At 42.6% G+C, this 21,409-nt stretch overlaps 1 protein-coding gene across 1 annotated transcript; it reads right to left on the bottom strand.

Moving 5' to 3' along the window:
* Window positions 1-771: 771 nt before the first annotated feature.
* Window positions 772-19,434, bottom strand: vopp1 (VOPP1 WW domain binding protein). The gene is made up of 7 exons (XM_031320431.2): window positions 19,201-19,434; window positions 8,474-8,532; window positions 6,558-6,635; window positions 4,293-4,426; window positions 2,705-4,005; window positions 2,504-2,505; window positions 772-2,016 (listed from the first exon to the last, which is right to left on the bottom strand). The coding sequence occupies exons 1-5, from the start codon at window positions 19,249-19,251 to the stop codon at window positions 3,809-3,811; spliced, it is 519 nt and encodes a 172-aa protein (XP_031176291.1). The 5' UTR covers window positions 19,252-19,434; the 3' UTR covers window positions 772-2,016; window positions 2,504-2,505; window positions 2,705-3,808.
* Window positions 19,435-21,409: the final 1,975 nt, after the last annotated feature.

Genomic DNA, 21,409 nt, shown 5'->3' with positions numbered 1-21,409 from the left:
GATTCCTGCATGTATACACCTTAACCGGAGTACGGTCGCCTTTTTACAGTCGCCGCAGCCGACCTGCCGCGTGCCAATGTGACGTCAAAATGACGTAGATCTCGCTGGCAGGCCAGGATTTTAAGTGACCAGAGGTCGTGCACCACTCTATTTTTTTCAGCGGTGCACGACAAAGCGGAAACAGGAAGCATGGACGAGTTTGAGGGCAACCGGATGCCAGGACTCTCAGTGACTGCAAGTCTCGCATGTAAACTTACTGGGTTAAGATGAGTTCTTTTATGGAGAATGAAAGAATTGATCCAACGAAGTAGGTCATTGAATCAAATCGAAACATTGACGTCAATGCTCCTGCCAGTTCTACCATCGTTTACCTTTTTCTTCTTCTTCTAGTCCGTAGAAATAGCAAAGTCGGTAGCCTTTCCTCAGTTGCGCCACCTCTGTTCAGGAGAAGACTGCAACTAGTGTCCTGACCACCACGCGCGAGTATAAATAGTTACGGCGCTCCCATGACGTCACACTGGCGCCAGACAGGTCGGCTGCAGCGAGTATAACGCACGTTTAAGGGTATGTGCATGCTCCAACTGCCCTCCCCACTCCACTGAAGAGGTTTTTGAACCGGAAATAATCTGTCAGCACTGTGAGTTGTAGTTGTTACTAAGATACCATACAACAAAACAGCGTTGCCTGAATCAGCGGGCCATCGGCAGCAAAGAGCCTACGGTCTGTCTTTTTTACGTTACTCCCTGCCGTGCATGTCCATCCATTTTTTACTGTTTTAAGGCACTTACATAGACCATATGAATGGTTTATAAGTGGATGGTTGTTTGTATGTGAGTATAAATGTATGGGTACATATGTGTAATTATGTATATTTATTTATTTTTATAGGGCCAGACTTTCTATTTTTCTAAACTGATGTAAATTCTGCTTTTTATACAGTTGTTTAATTGTGAGCATGAATTCAATAAACTCAGACTCACTACTTTGTCCCAGCACCTCAGTTATGAGAATGTGCTGCTTTTCTTTTTCATATGTGATAGTTCATTAAATATCTTGGGGTTTAGACTGTTGGTTGAACAGATGAATTAATGATGGGTCACATGGGCTTTAAAGAAAGAGTACAAGAAGGCACTACAGAAATGTTAATGAACCAGTGAAAAATGCACTGCAGCAACTCCATCACTTGCAGTAACTTCTAAATAAATTAAAAAGTTGCACTAATATATTTCAGCATTTAAAAGGAACTATAGACAGGTGGTTTAAATCAGATTTCACTTGTTAAATGACTGCTCCAAATGGCACAACAAAAGTAGCTAGTTTAGGCTAGGGCTGGGCAATATATCGATTGTATCAACTAACTTGAATGTGTAGTTAACATTGACTTGTTTAAATGAAAATTGGTTTTCTCCTTAACATCGAGCCTCTGGGCTCCCGTAGTTCCGAATGGGCTCACCCCTCATCCCGCACGTTTGCCATAGAGATACACAAACATGGCAGCAACTAACATTAGTTCTTTTCTTAACTACTCGTTTCATTACTTACTTAACCGTAACCTCCGCCGAAATGACTGGCAGCTCGCGGTGCTCTGTAACCGGCTGACAGTCACCTATTCTCGGATAACTGAACCACCAACTACAGCTGACCTGACAGAGCACCATGCAGAGCACTGAAGCCGGTGTTGAGGAGCTCTGTAGCTGCCCTAGTTTAGGCTATTCAATTGGTGTAACTACAGGGCTGCTCACATTAGAAAGTTGTGCAGCGAAATTAATCTGAGTGTCTTTGCAAAATATTTTATTCAAAATGCTTGGTGACATATTCACAACACTACCATGGCTAGTTGGTGAACTACTGTTCTGCTGGTGAGCTAACTGCTAACCCACTAGCTGGCCGGGGATAGCTATCGTAAGTCAGCACCGTCAAGTTGATTTGTTTTTGATAAGTGGCGTAAATTTGGGGGTCCAAACTCAACTTTGCATGGATTTACTTTAGCCCTGTGAGTAAATCCATTATTGTTGGCTTAAAGGACAATTCCGGTGCAAAACCTAGGGGTTAATAACAGATGTGTACCCACTCGATCGCTCTCTGGGACATGTTTTCATGCTAATCGAATGTGTTTGTGGCTTGAAAGAAGCTAGCGCGGACCGCTGATTATCTTACAATGCTAGTATTCGGTGCACAGGGAAAGTAAAAACAAATCGCTATTTTGTACCACTAAAAAGGCTCAAAATATCACCAAACTTCAACGGTAGCATGATGAGGGTCCTGGACATTGTGACGCTATGGCCACCGAACAGGAGTGTCTGTGTTGCACGGAGTGGGACCTGTTGCGTAGCGACAACCAGGAGACGCTGTGTTTTGTATAGTCTGAAGATTTCCCCTCTCTGATAAACAGGGCTGTACTTGAACGCGAGTGTCTTTATAATCTATCTTTTTAATAAACTGTCTGTACACTTACAAAGTTCTCAATGCTTCGGTTAACATTTAGGGACCGTCATTAGGCTACCGCTGAAGTCTGGTGATATTTTGAGACTTTTTAGTGGTACAAAATAGCGATTTGTTTTTACTTTCCCTGTGCCCCAAATACTAGCGTTGTAAGCGGTCCGCGCTAGCTTCTTTCAAGCTACAAACACATTCAATTAGCATGAAAACATGTCCCAGAGAACGATCGAGTGGGTACACATCTGTTATTAACCCCTAGGTTCACATTGCGCCGGAATTGTCCTTTAATATGTAGCTAGGGATAGACTAACTAGGTTAGCTGCCAGAAAAGTATAGCGTTTATTATATCAATGACAGCTGCGTTGAAGGAGTGGTTATCTTCCAATATAATGTTATGCCATGAAGTGGGGCACATGTCAGTGGCAGAATCTTGATATTCCAGTGGGGTGTGGTGGAACAAAAGGGACATTTCCCATATGAACAGCAGCGACATACCAACCATAGGACACCAGAAATAGAGTGGCATACATCTGCCACTTTTCCATCTCAGCGTCACTCTGTACTTGTCTGATTCATCTTGTAGTCAACTAAAGTCTTCATTGCTGCTAACAGAGAATGAGCCAGTGACTACTGGAGCAGATCATTATGTCATTACATAACGGGACTACACATACTGTGATAAAAAATGGATCAAGAACTCATCGCTTAGTAAAGAGCCCATCTTGCAGTAAAATGCTGGATGGAAAATAAGTCAATGCCATCCTTAAAAGTGCTTTTTAGAATGGTTTGTATAGAGATAGTCCTTTACAAAATGTTGTTTTATAATAATGTTGTTCACTTTGTTACATTTGTCAGCTGTTCAGTTGAAAGTATTTCTAAACAATTATTTAAACACTGTCCATTGAGACAAACAGTATCCAGCATTTTAATACATAATGAGTTTGACTGTCATTTTCTGTTCCATTTTGCAAAGTTATAGCTGTAGTTGCATTGGGAAGGTGGAGGAGACAATTGACAGTGGGTGAATCCAAAACCTGAACGGGTGCATCCTTGCTTGTCTTCAGTTCAACAAGGCTGGGATTATCACTGTACACATAGATCCACATAAATCAAGAGCATATGAAGCACTGCAGATGTAGCAGTGTGTGTGAGTAAAAGAGTGTGTCTGTGCATCTAGATTCTGGTTACTGTATCCACAGGACAAGAGATTGTGTGTTTTCCAAGTCTTACATCCACAAACCGTTGAATTGCATCAATTGGCAGGCTTTCCTCTTCCTCATCTTCATCTAAACTTCCTGATAATGCAGCCTCTCACGGCCTCCTTCTCTTTTTCCTTGCCGAGTACCATATCCTGAGTTCCTTGTGGAAGTTACTTCTTGACGTTGTTTTGAAATATTTGTTCGTAGGACGGAGGCGGGTGGTTGCAGTAGGACGGAGGTGGAGGGTAGGCGCCCATCATCATATGGGTGGAGCCAGGCTGTGCCGGGTGTGTCATGGTAACCCCTGTGTCGCCACCTGTCATCCCGTTGACCCCAAAGCCCTGCATACCCCCTGGCTGCTGGGAAACTGGAAAGAAGAGGAGAAAACGGTTATCATTTAGTATTAAGCATTCGCTTACTTCTAGACTGTGTGGTCTATGGCTTCATACACTGTCATCCTTTATACACAAATCATGGTTCATTATGTCATTCAACAGCACACAGCATGTTACAAAACACCTAGCTTGTTTGGGTTACAGTTCTTCAAAAGAGGCCAAGAGTGTTAAAGATTTTAGTTTTATTCCCAATATGTAAAGCCAGGGCATTGTGTTTGCCACTTTAATTTGTACAGTATTTGTCTGAATCCTACTGTACCTGGTGTGCTGACAGGGTGCCTGGTGAAGGAGACGTTGAAAGCTGGGTCATCTCTCAGAGGGGATGGATACATCCTTCTGCGGACAAAGAAGCCAGCACCACAGCAGAACAATACTCCCATCATGAGCAGCACCCTGAGTGAAAAACAAAGAACATCCTAAACCTTTCACTAACCCAACATCATCAACTTACTCATGCTAATCTAGCAGGAACACAAAGACTCCGGCTTGGTCTGCGGTTTACTTTTTGCAGCTTCTAACGTAACATGATTGCTGGATATACCAAACAAACTTTTCTTCACGTTCCTAGAGCACGAGCGGATAGCTGACAGGAACATCACAACTGTTGTTTTGAATAAGGTGGGAACAAAAAAGGCGCTACGTTACACTGACTTTTCCGTGTCTATTATTTCGCTAAGAGGAAACTCAATAAAAATCCATTTGCCAACACTAAATATCAAACAAAAGCCAGACACTATATAGTATTAAGTTGCTGTGAGCTGTACATTCACCACTTCTAAACAGAGGCAGAACATAACGTAATCTCGGAGTTTATTCCTTCACAGCGCTGTGCAATGCGAGAAAATCTCGGAGCTGACCGGGCAAAGACCGCAGTTTTCATCAGACTCATCCTGGGTCGGGTTAAATAAGTGTACTGCTAACTAGAGCCCGACCAATACCGATCTGATATTCCGATATATCGGCCGATATATATATTTTTTTAAATCCAGAAATGCGTAACAAAACATAAACAGATTTCCTCAACATTAGTTATTTGTAGTTATTTATGAGTCCGCACTAAAATAATATGATAATGCAGTTTAAATATAATAATTTGTTTTATTGTCTCAACAGAACATCAAGAGGAACATCAAAATATATTAAAGTTCTGATAAATAAAATGTACAAAAATACATAATACATAAATATAACAAAGTCCTTTGAACAAAAATAACAACAACAACAACAAAAAAAATCAAAGAGTGTTGCCAAGAGGGACGTTGTAGAGCGCCCTCTGGTGGACAAACTATGCAACGCCAACACTCATAACATGGTTGAAGGGGGTTTCGTCCGTTTTTATTTTATTTTTTTAATATTCAATTATCAGAATCATTTGTCATTTGTCATTATAAATGATTCTGATGAATGAATATTTAAAAAAAATTTATTAATTAATTAATTTTTTTTTTTTTTTATCGGCCATTATAAATGGCGATACCGATAGTTTGGAAAATGCCTAATATCCGATAATAACAATAATATAATATAATATTGGCCGATAATATCGGCCCGCTGATATATCGGTCTACTGCTAACTTATAACACTAACAACACTATCGGCAAAATACCCCTGCGAATCGAATCCATATTTCAATGTTAACCATTATGCACGCACACGCACACGCACGCGCACGCATATACACACACACACACACACACACACACACAGTCCGGTTCTGGTGGTTGAGTAACGCAGATATTTGCTGATTGGCTCTCATAACGAGCCAGATTGGGTGGCGCATGGTGCAGCGGCATCAGTCCATGAGGCAAATGTCTTTAATTATGCCACATTTTAATTGTGAAGTAAATGTAGTAGTACAATGTCTTCCTCTGATGTAGAAGTACACAGTGGGTCAGTAGTAGGCGTTACAGTGTGGCTGCATATTTAGGGCTTGGGGGTCCTTCTGTAAGTAATCATGGGGTGCAGTTTGGTTCTGGAGAAAGCTTCAAGCAGCAATACCCCAGGCCAAGCAACCAGCCTGTTCCAAACAGACACATTTTGAACGGGCACTGTACTAGTAACAATTTACTGTAACTGTTAAATGAAAGTATTAAGTGTAACACAGCAGACACAGATGTACCATCATGTCTAATCAAGAAAGTCACACCTAGCTGCATCAAAGCAAAAGAGGATATTTTTTCTCCTCCGATAAAAGCTGCCCCCTATGCTGTGAATCCATCCTCCCACAGAAACATGCAGTTCAATTATAGCTGTTCTCTATGGGGATGTGCTGACTCTAGGCAGATTTTTATTGCTTAAAAAATGTGCTGTTCTCATTTTTGGTGCATCTTTTGTGTTTTTAATGCTGTGAGCAGCACTGAAAAGTAAGCCATAATAATCCACTTTCAAATCTTTTGACCAGAAAGGTTCATAAGGTACACACAGTAAAGTCCTTCTCTCATCTGACTGGCTCTAAAGCTGGGCTCTTTACACTGTCCACCCCTTTAAGAGATAACAGTAGACACAGCCCAAACTGGAACTCACCAGAAGTACCATAGTCTCTGGATGGACAGGGCTCTCACACAGCAGCGAGTCCCACAGCAATCCTCATAGGAGCGACATCTGCAACAAAAAAAACACAGCAAGGCATATAGGTCAGCAATTAGCCTTAGAACACACACACACACACACACACACACACACACACACCTTTATAACTAGCTGCTTTTGCTACGTTAAACTATGCACAATTTACAACCAAACAAATTTCACCAAATTTGGTACAGAGCCTCAGATCAGCCTGACGAACAAGCATCACAAGTTTCATGTTGATTGCAATTTCTCTGCCGTAGTAATTGCAATCAACATGAAACTTGTGATGCTTGTTCGTCAGGCTGATCTGAGGCTCTGTACCAAATTTGGTGAAGATCGGCCATTAGGGGGTGCTATAATGAACGTAGACGCATTTTGGCAAATAACTTAATGCATTTAAATGGGAAATTTGCAATGGCAATATCTCTGCCGCAGTAAATGCTATCATCACAAAACTTGATCGGCCTTTAGGGGGCGCTACAATTGAGGTAGAAGCTTTTTGGCCTTTTACTCAATGAATTGGGAATTTGCTATTGCAGTTCACTACAGACTTTGGAGCTCACACTTAGTGAAATTTCCTGACTTTTCCCTCGCCGCCGTCATGCTTTGGGTTCTCCTTTCGCGGGCTCCGCTTTCACTTTTCATTTAGAGCAGGTTAGGAGCACACTATAATACACAGAGACCCAACAGTTACCCCATACCACATTTTAAACGGTGTTCAGATTGGTGAAACGGTGAGTCCGCAGCAGGGGCGGATTGGCCATCGGGAATACCGGAAACAATCCCGAACGGCCGGTCCATTTCAGGCCGAACCGGCCGGTGGTCAATAAGTTTCTTTATTTTTTTAATTTATTTTTTTCTTTCATACGCGACCGGCCTGGCCTGGTTCAGTTGCAGCGGAGCACTGTGTCTGTGTGTGTGTGTGTGTGTGTGTGTTTCAGACCGGGCCAAACCAATACTTTCAATCTTGAGGGGGGATACGAGCGGCCCCTCCTAACTTGGACTGATCCTCGTTTTTCCTGACATCCGATTGGCTCAAACTTAAGGCGCTGAAAAAAAGAGTTTACTTTCAGTCAGGTTTGGATTTGTATGAATGCAACAGAGACGGACGTTAAAAAATGGTGAAAAGAAGGAAAGAAGAGAAAGAAATGGGTGGGGCCGAAAAAATAAGAATGAAAAAGAAAAAAATGTTGGCACAAGAGGCAGCTAAATGCGACAAATTAACAGACCTTTTCCATAAAAAGTGTGCTGTGGCAGGAGGTAACGTTACAGATGAGGAAGGAGGACCCAGCAGCATGGACAGGACAGGTGCACGATTAGTGATGTGTTTATTATACACTGAAATTATTTATATTTTCATTTAAATATAGGCATATATATTATATAAGGGATAATGTAGAGCGAGGCGGTTTGCTATAAAAACGATTGTATTAGAATTAAAATAACTGCAAAAAATCCTTCTGCTCGTGCACGAAGGGCACTCGCGTAAAAGGCCTCTCCATCTTAAAGTCCTGGGCTGAATTTCAGTCCCAGTACAGCCCTGGTCCGCAGTGACATTCTGTGTCATTAGGACTGTATGAACATTTTGTATTTTGCCAAATGTTTGATCAAACTTCAGCAAAGTTGACAATACACCCAATTAACAAACCTTTAGTAACAGGACTAAAAAACCTGAAGTCCTACATCTTTTGAGACAGATTTGATCAGATCCGAGAGGATGTGGCGCCACTGGGCTTCTTTCCCTCACGTGTTGGATGAACTGCACAGCCAAAAAGTGCATATTGTAAAATTTGTATTTAGTAACGTTTTTGTTTGCAGAGTTTCCAGTTCATTGGTTTAAAGTTGTAGGAGTGTTTGTGCAGACTTACATGAAGTAGATGGGGTATCCACCTTCAAAATACCAGCAGTACTTCTTGGCTTCTACACACTGTAAAAGAGAGACAGATTAAGGTAGTTATTAAACCATATAGAAAAATATTTGATACAATTCTAAAATGACATGCAGAGATCCCCTGCATCCTTTATGTATGAACCCTCCATTTTCCATTACTGGCTTCACTTGAGAATAAACTGGAGAAGGCCTTTAATGAACTGTCTTTGAAATGATCTCTGAAAAATGCAGTCTGTTTTGTCATTTTCATTTAATCATCTTCAGGAAAAACCTCTTCACTCAGTTAAAGCAACAGTATGAAGATGTTTTACATACAGTAGCTCTGACTCTGAAATGCATTTTTTCAGTCATATCAGATTTCTTACACAAAGTGTGTTAGGTAACAAATTACAGTGCCCAGAAGCTCCACAGCACAAAAAGGAATGTTGTGCCCACAGCTAGGGAACTTTTCAGTGGTATGATATATGCTTGTTTCTTAGATATGCTTTGTAATTGACATTATTTTTGAGGTTGAGTTTCATATCTGTTGCCATGCTAGCAGCAGGATGCCAATGTTAGTCTGACGTCCGGTTGGTAATGCTTTAGTCCAGACGGAAATGAAATGGATGGATTGCAATGAAATTTGGTATGGATATTCATGGTCCCCAGTATATAAATCCTGATCAATTCAGTGAGTCTCTGACCTTTCTTCTAGAGCCTCCTACTGGTAACATTTTCATGTATTCAGTGATATATCTTAGCATTTACTACAGTATATGGATCAATTTAACATACATACAGGTGTATTTTGGTGATCCTCTAACTTTCCAACTAAAGCCACAATGAGGTTGACAATAACTGTTGTATAAATGTCCATGGTATTAAGTTCAGACAAAAACTAATATTTTGGTGTCCTTCAAACTTTTCTCTAGTGCCATTATCAGGTCAGAACTTTTAGTTTGGTTTATTACAAATAAAGAAGAAAAAGAAACTAATGGCATTCCATTCAGCCTCAGCTGTACTTTGTGTTTAGTGCTAATCAGCCAATGCTAGAATGTGTTGCGCTAAATTAAGATGTTGAACATGGTTAACATTATGCCTGCTAAACATCAGCATGTCAGCATTATCACTGTGAGCATGTTAGCATGCTGATTGTGGTGGAATTTCCAGAAACACCATGTTGTGGTATGATGAGACAATGGGAAAGCTTAGACAACATCAGGTCATTTATAGGTCACAGGTCAGGGGACGAGAATATTCAGAGAATAATAACCAAACCTTTTCATGTATAAATACATGTTTGTTTGTGTATCTACCAACTCCATTTCCAAACATATCTCTGACACTGTGTGGAGAGCAGAGCTGCAGGGTGGCAAGCCAGGGGAAGCGGTTTTGGTTACATAACCAACATGGCAACACAAAGGTTATGTTTTAGGCTACTAGTGAAGGATGGGACCATACTGTGACACTTGGGCAGAGAAGAAATAGCAGGAGCACACCCGTTGAGTGACAGAGAGAGAACGATGGCAGGGGGAGATTTAAACAAAGTACAGCTGCAACAGGGAAATGCATCCCGTCCCTTCTCAGTGACACAATGCACACCCTATTTGTCCAGACTGTGTTCTGCTATCACTGTGGTCGCTGCAGGGAAATGTTTTCCACTTAGTGTAAAATCAAATCTTCACAGAGTCCCTCGTCTGAGGGCCAGTGAGCCAGTCTACTCCATTTTTGGTCTCTCTTCTCTTTCTTATATTTTGTAAGACAACATTTTCTTGACAACCCACCAACAAGGTTACCCCATGGTGGAGCTAGAGGGAAAGTCATTTGAGGACCTTGAATATCTGTACGCAACGTAATGGCAATCCATCAAACAGCTGTTGGGATATTTTAGTCTGGACCAAAGTTATAGACCGTGTGACCAACACTGCCATCCAAATTAGAAGGGTTCATCAATTTCAATTCAATTTATTTATAGTATCAAATCATAAGATCATAAGAGTTATCTCAAGACACTTTACAAATAGAGTAGGTCTAGACCAGGGGTTTTCAACGTTTTTTAAGCCAAGGACCCCTTAACTAAAAGAGAGACGGAGCAGGGACCCCCTACTACATATAGTGTACAAAATGAAGTTGCATATTTTTTATTTTTTTATTTAACCTTTATTTAACCAGGTAGGCCATTGAGAACAGGTTCTCATTTGCAATGATGACCTGGCCAAGAAAAGCGTAGGCGTGCAAGACAACAAATAGTTCAATACAGTACAAGAACACAGAATACAATATCCTACATAAAGTGCAGAATAAGTGGGCATTACAAATGCCGGCACGTAGTGAGGTGCAAGTAAGTCGATGGATGTGCAATATACATGAACAGAGAGTCTATATCACTGCTGAGATGGTGTAAAGAGTCAATAAAAAGATAGTCTAGTGGTCTAGTAAGTGAAGTATTGGAAGTGAAGTATTGAATTTTTTAATTGTTAGATTGTAAGATTAACAATAAGTTGGAGGCCCCCCTGCATTGACTCTGAGGACCCCCTAGGGGTCCCGGAAACCCTGTTAAAGATCCCTGGACTAGACCACACTATAATTTACAAAGATCCAACAATTCCAGTAATTCCACCAAGAGCAAGCATTTAGTGCGACAGTGGCGAGGAAGAACTCCCTTTTAGGCAGAAACCTCGAGTGGTGAGGAAAACTTCCTTTTAGGGCGAAACCTCGGACAGACCCAGGCTCTTGGTAGGCGGTGTCTGATGGTGCCAGTTGGGGGTGTGATGAACAGTGGCAATTATAGTCACAATAAAGATAATGGAACTATGACTAGAAATAGTAGTTGTAGAAGTTCATGGCGTAGCAGGGCACTGCAGGGCGTAGCAGGGAATAGCAGGGCGTAGCAGGGCACTGAAGAGCATAGCAGGGTGTAGCAGGGCATAGCAGGGCGCCTAGCAGGACCACGTCTACAGCTACAACCATGATTTAGGTGCCACCCTAATCCAGGGAAAACTGCGGGGCGAGAAAACATAAGGACTTCGGGGAATAAACTCCCCGGGCAACATATGTAGGGATGTCACAATACCAGAAATGCAGTGCTCAATACCAATACCAGAATTTGGGCATCAACTTTGAACCGAAGAATCGGTTCCTGAGACATCCCTACATATATGTAGGGTTTTCCCTGCCAATATACGGCACCGCCTGCAGCCGCAGCCCACACGTTAGCGAGGCTGCTGTGGAGAGAGAGTAGCAACACAGTCTGTGTACAGTTTATCTGTCGGTGAATAAATGCTACTACTCCTAAAGGCCCAAGCCAAGTTCCCGTGTCTTGCTTGCTACCTGGTGAAATAAAGAGTAGGGGGTTAGCATTAGTAACAATTTCAGCACAGGCGCACTTACTTAAGGTGCATGATGTAATTTGCATGTAAGCGAATTACAACCCAGGGAAAACCCTGTATATGTCCTCAGTTAAGTTTCACCTATTAGATATATAGTATAAATGTTTTGGCCTGATCATGTCACAAGAGAAATTATTATAGGTTCGGTGAAAAAAAGTAACATCAAAACAAACAACAAAGTGATCAGGAGTCATCCTCTAGAGCAGAGTTTATCAATCTTACAATATAGAGAATATACCAGGGACCGGTTAGTTAATGCTGCTGCTGGTCTCAGTGCTAATATTATTATTATTATTATTATTAACATTATTATAATAGCAGCAGCTTATCTCACAATATTCTGGCCATCATGAGCCTTTATATGACTCACTTAACAATGTCACCTATGGCAGGATGGATATGAGTGTAGTGTAGGCAAGATAAATAAGGACTATGTCATTGGCATACCAGTTACAGTACGTGCAAAGAAATAGGACAAAACTGCAATGCTCATATATCAAAATGATATTTCTAATATAGAAATACACACAATAGCTATAATAACAAGACTTTCATTTCCCATTTCTTGACTTTGGTGCTATCCATCTACATTAGCTTGGACCTTATTGTTATCCTGTAGCCATGACTCAGAGCACTGGTCCCTGTCCAGCTTTGTTCATTGTCCTTCTCTAATGAGAGCTCAGTGAAAGTGCTAACAGCGGAGGAAAATGTCCCTCTGTGCTCCTGCGGGACAAAAATGAGTGTTATTCAACCAGAGAATGTGTTTTTCTCCTTTGAAAGCAGTTCATATGGGTTTTGGCTAAAGGGCATTTGGAGGGATAAATAGTTCAAATTGTTTTACAGCGCACATGAAAGCTTCCGAAGCAGTAGTGTGTGGGTGGTGACTAGGCTGGGTTTTGAAGTTGCAAGATGATATCTAGGTGAGATTTTGAAAGGAGATGGGTCGATAAAGAAGCTCCTTGTAAAGTCAGACCTTACTGAACACTGCTATGCTCCAGTGCAGGGCCTTTAAACTCATCAGCTGCCATCACTTTCTAATTTTTTCCCCAGCTTTCAGTGTGCTACAAGTACGGTTGGGTTATCGCTTAGGTTTGATTCTTGGACAATTTCAAAGAAAGAAGGTAGTTCTGGTTATCTGGTTGATGTGTTTTTCAAAAGTGAGGTTGCTGTCAAAGATGACTCCGAGTTTAGGCATGTGTGGGGATGGAGACAGGGTGGAGTTGTTGACAGACAGACCAAAGTTATGGGTGTTCTTTGTGAGGGATTTCGGGCCGATAATAATAAGTTGTGTTGAGTTGGAGGAAGTTTGTTTGCATCCAGGTTTGAATATCAGTGAGCTAGTTGGTCAGGGTGGAGGATGTAGCTGCGGTGATGCATTTGGTGGAAATGTAGATCTGGACATCATCGGCGTAGCAGTGGAGGTGAAGACCATGTTTGCGTATGATATTTCCGATTGGCAGGATGTAAAGGATGAAAAGGAGAGGATCAAGCACCGAACCTTGGGGGACGCCTTGTGACAGCGGAGCAACGGAGGAGGTGCAGTTGTTGATGTGTATGAACTGTTGTCAGTGGGTGAGATAGGAACGGAGCCAGGAGAGTGTGGTGCCAGTGATGATGCAGTAGGTTTCCAGTTGAGACAGGAGGATGGAGTGGTTGATGGCGTCGAAGGCTGCAGTGAGGTCAAGCATGATAAGAATGGTGAGGTGACCAGAGGCAGAGGAGAGCAGGAGGTCATTGTTGACTTTGAGGAGGGCTGTTTCAGTCCTGTGTTGTGAGCGGAATCTAGATTGAAATGGTTCAAACAGGTTATTGGAGGAGAGGTTGGTTTGAATTTGAGCAGTGACATGTTCCAGGATTTTTGCCAGGAAGGGGAGGTAGATAAGCTGACAGAGCGGATGGATTCATGGATTTGAGGTTCCTGAATGAGATTTTGCGCTTGTGTTTTGGGATAGGAATGGGGATGTTGATGTCCGTGATGATTGCAAGATGGTCTGAGATATGGAGGTTGATGCTGGAGAGATGATTTACTGTGAGACCAGTGGAGCAGACCAGATCGAGGATATGACCATGGGTGTGGGTGGGGAAGTTGACATGTTGTGAGAAGTTGTAGCAGTTTGACAATTCCAGAAAAGCAGTGGCAGTGGCACAGAGCTGGGTTAGAAAATGCGAAATATCTGAAAGGAAGGTGGGGTTTGGCTTTGGGGGGGGGCGCGGTAGATAACAGAAGTGACGAGAGGACTGGGACCAGAGAGTTTGAAGGTGAGATGTTCAAAAGATAGGGCGGCTGGGATTGAGATGGTCCATCCATCCATCTTCGTCGCGGGGGGAGCAGCTCCAGCAGGGGACCCCAAACTTCCCTTTCCCGAGCCACATTAACCAGCTCCGACTGGGGGATCCCGAGGCGTTCCCAGGCCAGGTTGGAGATATAATCCCTCCACCTAGTCCTGGGTCTTCCCCGAGGCCTCCTCCCAGCTGGACGTGCCTGGAACACTTCCCTAGGGAGGCGCCCAGGGGGCATCCTTACCAGATGCCCGAACCACCTCAACTGGCTCCTTTCGACGCGAAGGAGTAGCAGCTCTACTCTGAGCTCCTCACGGATGACTGAGCTTCTTACCCTATCTCTAAGGGTGACACCAGCCACCCTCCTGAGGAAACCCATTTCGGCTGCTTGTACCCTGGATCTCGTTCTTTCGGTCATGACCCAGCCTTCATGACCATAGGTGAGGGTAGGAACAAAAACTGACCGGTAGATCGAGAGCTTTGCCTTCTGGCTCAGCTCTCTTTTCGTCACAACGGTGCGATAAATTGAATGTAATACCGCACCCGCTGCGCCGATTCTCCGACCAATCTCCTGCTCCATTGTCCCCTCACTCGCGAACAAGACACCAAGGTATTTGAACTCCTTCACTTGGGGTAAGGACTCATTCCCTACCTGGAGAAGGCACTCCATCGGTTTCCTGTTGAGAACCATGGCCTCAGATTTAGAGGTGCTGATCCTCATCCCAGCCGCTTCACACTCGGCTGCGAACCGATCCAGTGAGTGCTGAAGGTCACAGGCCGATGATGCCATCAGGACCACATCATCTGCAAAAAGCAGCGATGAGATCCCCAGCCCCTCTCCACCCCGACTACACGGGATGGAGATGGTGGTTATTTTAACGTCCTTTCTGTGAACAGTGGCCACGCCACCTCCCCGTCCCTCGTGCGTGGTTTGTCTGTGTGGGTGAATCCTGTTGGTGTGATCTGGTTGAGTGAGAAGTAGTCCAGGGGTTTGTGCCAGGTTTCGGTGATGCAGAGGAAGTCCAGTTTGTTGTCAGTGATGAATTCATTCAGGATAAGAGTTTTATTTCTCAGCGATCGAGTGTTGAGCAGGGCTATTTTCAGATGATGTCTTATTTGTTGGGAGGACTGGAGGAGGAGACAGATGTTGAGCAAATTGGCATGCTGTGAATTGCTGTGTTGATGTGATGATGAAATACGGTTTAACCATAGTGAAGGGATACAGTTTGGCGAAGAGAAGTGGTATGTGAATAGGCAGCCGGAGTGTTTTTTTAGAGGACGGGGTGGTGACATATGAGGGCAGAGGGGGGAGCTGGTGAGGGTGATCGAACTTAAAATGCATAGCTCCCCCATCGAGTTATGGTTAGGGATAAGGTTTGGTTCAGGTGTAGGTAACGTTAGAGGGAAACACATATCAACAGGGGGAGTGGAGCTGAGGGCAACAAAAGTGATGGTGGACATGAACGTGAACTTGGGTTATCTTCACAAGCTGAAGATATTGATGATGAATAAAAAGGGTTACAGTTGTGTCGTCAGTTGTGTGAACATGGTTCGGATTTCACTAAAGCGCCGATGAGCAAATTAAGCCGGTGTGCAAAATATGTCGGTGGTTTGTGCCAAGCAAGATGGGAAAGACAACCAATCTTTTCCATCAGCTGAACAGTGTACATTCAAAAGTGTAATCAACCTCTGGTTTCTTCCAGCTTTAGTCTGTATGCAGTATGCATTTCGAACGGGCAGTATCAGCAAAAAAATGATATTTTGATAAATATCTAAATTGATCAAAATGGCAAAATACACATTTGCCCAGCCCTAACTGGATTACTTGTTTTTCATCCTTCAAATAATAATACCAGTTTATCATTTAGTGGGTCATGTGACACATTTTCCTTGTCACATTAAAATCTAATTCCAACAGAGAAAACAAAGAAGTGTATAACATTGCAGTGTTATCCAGCAGAGAGCAGCATGGACCTGTCATTAGCTTCCATGAAGACGTGCAGAGGAGTTTCATCTTTTTTAAATAGAGACACATGGAAAAACAATCAACTGTCAGCTTTTGGGCGGAACCATGGCAAGCACATTTCGTTTTGCACAAAAGGTCTGCCTGCAGATCTCTTGCTAGCTCTCGGATTGTTTGCATTGCACCATTACAATTTCATGTTTGAGATCTAATAAATGATGCGTTTAATCAGATTACAATCCAAGGAATCCTTCATAAGAAAGCTTGTCGATTTTGTAATCATCAGTCGTAATCACTTCTATTATATTATTTTCCTCAGAGCCTTTGTGAGAAGCACTCTTCAGGCGCTGACACACCAACCCGATTATCGACCGTTGGACAGTCTGGCGAGGTCAGTGACTCGAGTCTGTTCGGTGTGGAGGAGCCGTTGGCCTTCATTTGGGCCGATTTGACTTGTTGAATCGGACTCAATGACCCATCTGATTGGTGGAGTGCTAACCCGGAAATGAAGAGCGGGATGAGCGTGACTAACGTCTCTCAAAATCTGACGAAAATCTTTTTAACTGACCTTTGTCGATCTGAAATGAAGACAGATTCAGCAACTGCACGGCCCATTTCTCGCTTAAAATGTTTTCAGAAACACGTTTTGGTGAACTATTTTCGTAAAATACGAGATCGTATTCCGAACGAGCCGCCATTATGGTCTGGCTTTGAAATTCGGGAGCAGCCAGACCCGGCGCAGAACGTACGCTCAAGTTGCTGTTGCTTCGGTGTGTTCTGAGGCACTTTTTTGACCAACTCGGGGAGGTAGTCAGTCCGACTGCCTTTTCTGCCGACGGTTGGCCATCGGGTTGGTGTGTTACCGTGGATTTCCACAGGATGCGGAACGTCTGCGGACCGGCTCCACTGCGGAACGGCTGCGTGCTCCGCCGTCCGTCAATACCCACCAGGTCCGGATTTGTTGCATAACGGCTGCGGCCAGCCGACCACAACATCTCGCGAATTCATGTATGTTCGCGCGATATAACAGGATGTAGTTTCTATAAACAGAACCACAAAACCAACAACAGTTTGTTTCAATCCAGAGGAGTAGAGGGGAAACAACTCTGTGCTGTGTTTTCAAGGTGTAGTGCAGGGAAATATGACCTGCCGTGAGCACAGTGTATTTTATTTTGAAAAGTAACCGGGTGTTTTATTTTGTTTCTGTGCTCGACTTCCTGTCCCGCACAATCTGAATTGTGCTGAATTGCTGCGAAGCTCTCCGTCGCCCGTCAAAAATAGAAGCGTATCTGCTCCGGAGGGCTGCGGACTGACAGAACTGGGACGGAGTAGGGACGCAGACGTTCTGCAGTCAGTGGAAATACACACATTGACTTTAATGGAAACCTAATGACGTATCGACGTTCCGCAGACGTTCCGCAGACGTTCCGCAGACGTTCCGCAGACGTTCCGCAGACGTTCCGCATCCAGTGGAAATTGCCGGTCAGAGCCTTTACACAGACAGACAGACAGACAGACAGACAGACAGACAGACTACTACAGGACTAGCCTCAGTTTGTCAAGATGGGGACGTTCGACCTGAAACTGGCTTGAGATTGTGGGAGATAGTGTTGATTAAATTCCATTAAAACAGAAATATTAAATATACAATGATATCCCATCCCTCTTTAAAATTTCACCAAACTTCTCTAGACAAATGGAGTGAGCATGAACATGTTGTTAAACAGGCATTATTTAATGAATGCTGAATGGTCTGTCAGCAGCTCCTGTTTGCAGTGTACTAATGAATTTACAGACAACTACTCAATTACTTTTATACTGAAGAAAACTTAAAAACCTGATGGTTCACAGGCTTATATGAATTTATTTGAATGTTTATTTGCAAGGAAATTCAGCGATATCTCTGGAAAGTGTACCCGGAAAAAAATAATAACAGCTCCCGCACATGTCGGCAGTAGCAGTATTATAAAATGCAGAGTTTAACTTCACAACAGCTGCTAGCAAAAGTGAGAAAAAACACTGATCATGATTGCCCCCGTGGGGAAAAATAGAGGTTGTTGATTGGTTGATTTATTGATTGATTGATTGATTGATTGATGACGGATGGGGGTGGAGATTCTGACCCACCCTGGTTTCACTGACCAGTCTAATTGCTGTCTCAGAGGCTTTTCACCACGACAGACAAGATGACTGGTGTCGTCAAACCAAACGTACAAGTTGTCCGAACCACTCCTCAAAGTGATCACAGCGGTACCAATACAAGGTCAGAGGGCTTGAGTCCCTCTAGGCTTCTCACTCACATTCAAAATGGATGTGCTCACTAAGTCAGCCGAATGAAATACAATAATAATGATGAGAATTAATAATGTATGAATAGACATGAGCATCAGTGGTACTGGACTGGCAAAAAGAGTGGGGATCGTGACCACAATGTGCTTCCTTCAGAGCCCAGAAAATAACATTATAAAGCTCATAGCATCCCCTCATTCTCCTACAGTACACAGGGGGGTGGGGGTGTGGGGGGGGGGGGGGGGGGGGTCTGGGCACAAGGACAAAGGATGACGGATCACAGGTATTTGTCACAGAGCACCAAACTGTTTAACACCTAACCACTCCTCTTTCCAGCATCACCTCTTTTCACATATGATTACATCACGTATTATTCTTTACGTCACATTTGAGATGGGGGGTGCTACCAATATAAGTACAATTTTATTGATATTAAGTGTTTCTTTGTAGGGGACTTAAATGCCGAAGTTACCAGACAATGTCATACATTTTATAAAGATCCCATTGTGTCCTCTACGATGTGTGGAATTCTCGCGGTAAGCGAATGAACATTAAATTATATTACTTTTGAATTCAATTTGGCGAACAACGCTCTCAAAACAATACCAGCGGCACGTATCGACACTACATCACAGGCTGCCCGCTAGCAGACCGACTCCACTAAACTACTGACTGCTTCTACACGTTAAATACACGGTCTCCTTTCAACCACACGCGCTGTCTGTCAATCATCTTTCATAATGCCGCGGCTCATGATATTAATATCCCGGCTCATGATAATAATGGCAGGCAGGCATCGCTCACCTCTAGAAATAGCCATAATGTCAGGGCCAATTCGCACAGTGGCTTCCTCATGTCCGCCGCTGGGAGAGCGAAAGCTCGGCTTGTGGAGAACAGAAAGGCGAGGAGATGCTCCTTTATCGCAGAGCCGCTTTCATCCCGGAGACACCCGGAGATCAGATCAGCCGCTCCAGCAACCTGGGTGACGGTCAGACGGTCCGCAGACGCAGATCAATGGCATGCTGGGAAACTGCTTGGTTTATTCCACGCCCCTTTACCAGCCCTCCCCCGCCCTACACACGCACACACACACACACACACACACACACACACACACACACACACACACACACACACACACACACACACACACACACACACACGCACACGCAAGCAAGCGCACAAACACGTTTTATTATTATTGTAGGCCTACGAGGACTTCCTATTCGCCACAGTTATTGTGGACCTATAGTAACACACCAAACATTTAAAAATACAAAGCCAATAAAGAGATTCAAATTCTGGTAGAAGTATGTAAAAAAGTCTATATTTTTTTTATATTTCAAAAAGTCTAGGAACTATTACATTCATGTCCTTGCCAAACGAGTTCTCCCAATGCTGAATCAGCCAATCACTGCCAGGGAAGCTGTTTGTCAGAGTCAGGGTCTGTGGCTGGAGCCCCGGAAGGTTGATCCCTGTGATCCTGGGTCCCAACTAGGGAGCAATGCATACCACTTAGCACAGGTGCTGGGGGGGGCGTAGAAGTCATATTCAAGGCTAACATCTCTAGTACTCATATACTCATATCATTTCACAACATATTGGGAGAATACTTTTGATGTTCCTCCTTAAATTATTTTACAAGATTTTGCCCACAAGAAAAATGCTGAAAATATGGTTATTAGCAGATTGTGATTGATGTAGATGTTGTGCTAAGGAGGTGGAAGACACAATGCATTTATTTTGGCATTGCCCCGTTGCTGCAGGTTTCTGACAGCAGGTGGCAGACTGGCTAGCTGAACAAGGCTTCTTTTTACATTCATCATCATTTAATAAAATTTGGGATTTGCAGGATCACAATACATTACTTAAAACTGTTGTTTTAATTGTTTCATCTTCAACAATACAAAGAGATTATTATTAAATCCATTTATTTCTTATTTTGAGCACTATTATTTACAGGAAAGAATCATTTTGATAGGTAGAGCTCAAGAATGTGATATAAACTATCTAAACTAATATATATATATATATATATATATATATATATATATATATATATATATATATATATTAATATTAGAACAATAAAAAAAATACCTGACCTGGTTGGGCCTGCAATATTAGGGTTACTTCATTTCAAACATCATATTTCAATTTACATAAGCAGACTGGGTTCTAAGAGTTTAATTCTGGCAGTACAACCAACAGTATATCCACTGTATACTATTGACTTACTGTGTACTTGTACTTCAAAGGAAAACACTGTACTGCTGTATTTACCTGACCTAACCCGCCTGGCCAGGTTGCTAATAAAATGTCAAATGTGAGAGAGTGAAGAAATCCTGATGTATATGAACAGGATGAAATGGATCCACATTCACATACAGAAATATTTAAAACAAAAAAGGTTTTCTTCATGTTTCCCACCATTTGAGGTTTGACTGGTGCTCTTTTACCTAAACGTCATCTTGTTACTCTCTGTTCTTCTGCAAACGACTCCACCTTTATGTTGATGAACCAACTCTATTCACACAACAGCAGTAGATGGAAACATACCTTCAATTGCATTTTTCTGTTTGGGAATATATCTGAAAATTGGGTTCAAATTCGCACTACAATTGGATGGAAACCTAACTAATCATATTTCCAAACACCTAATCCCTCTGGCTTTAGCAGAGTACATTTACATCTGTACTCACCACACATTTTTTATACCACACGAGGAAAAGAATAATATCGATCACTCGAGAAGTATGGGGGACTTGTTTGAGAGCACATTTTAACTCACTTGCCTTTTTTTCAACTTCACTGTGACATCATAATGTCTCCATAACTCAGGAAGAAAAGGTGCTGAACTGGTGACACTCATCTTCAAACTGTGGGTATTGTATAAATATTGTGTCAAGCATCCACGGTTAGACAAAAAAAAACAAACACACTCAATACAATTTTATTCAAGTATTTACAACATTATATAATAACATATAATATACATAAAATATGATAGGAG

The sequence above is a fragment of the Sander lucioperca genome, chromosome 23, assembly GCF_008315115.2.
Source record: "Sander lucioperca isolate FBNREF2018 chromosome 23, SLUC_FBN_1.2, whole genome shotgun sequence".
NCBI classification, from domain to species: Eukaryota; Metazoa; Chordata; class Actinopteri; order Perciformes; family Percidae; genus Sander; species Sander lucioperca.
Note: the sequence above shows the minus strand (reverse complement) of the source record. Positions and strands in the feature narration are given on the sequence as shown.

Bases quoted from the DNA above. Each gene is read 5' to 3' on its own strand.
- vopp1 (XM_031320431.2), bottom strand. From the start codon at position 19,251: ATGAGGAAGCCACTGTGCGAATTGGCCCTGACATTATGGCTATTTCTA. The intron at 8,533-19,200 runs GTGAGCGATGCC...TCTCTTTTACAG, and splicing joins CATTATGGCTATTTCTAGAG to TGTGTAGAAGCCAAGAAGTA. The intron at 4,427-6,557 runs GTGAGTTCCAGT...TTTTTCACTCAG, and splicing joins CAGAGACTATGGTACTTCTG to GGTGCTGCTCATGATGGGAG.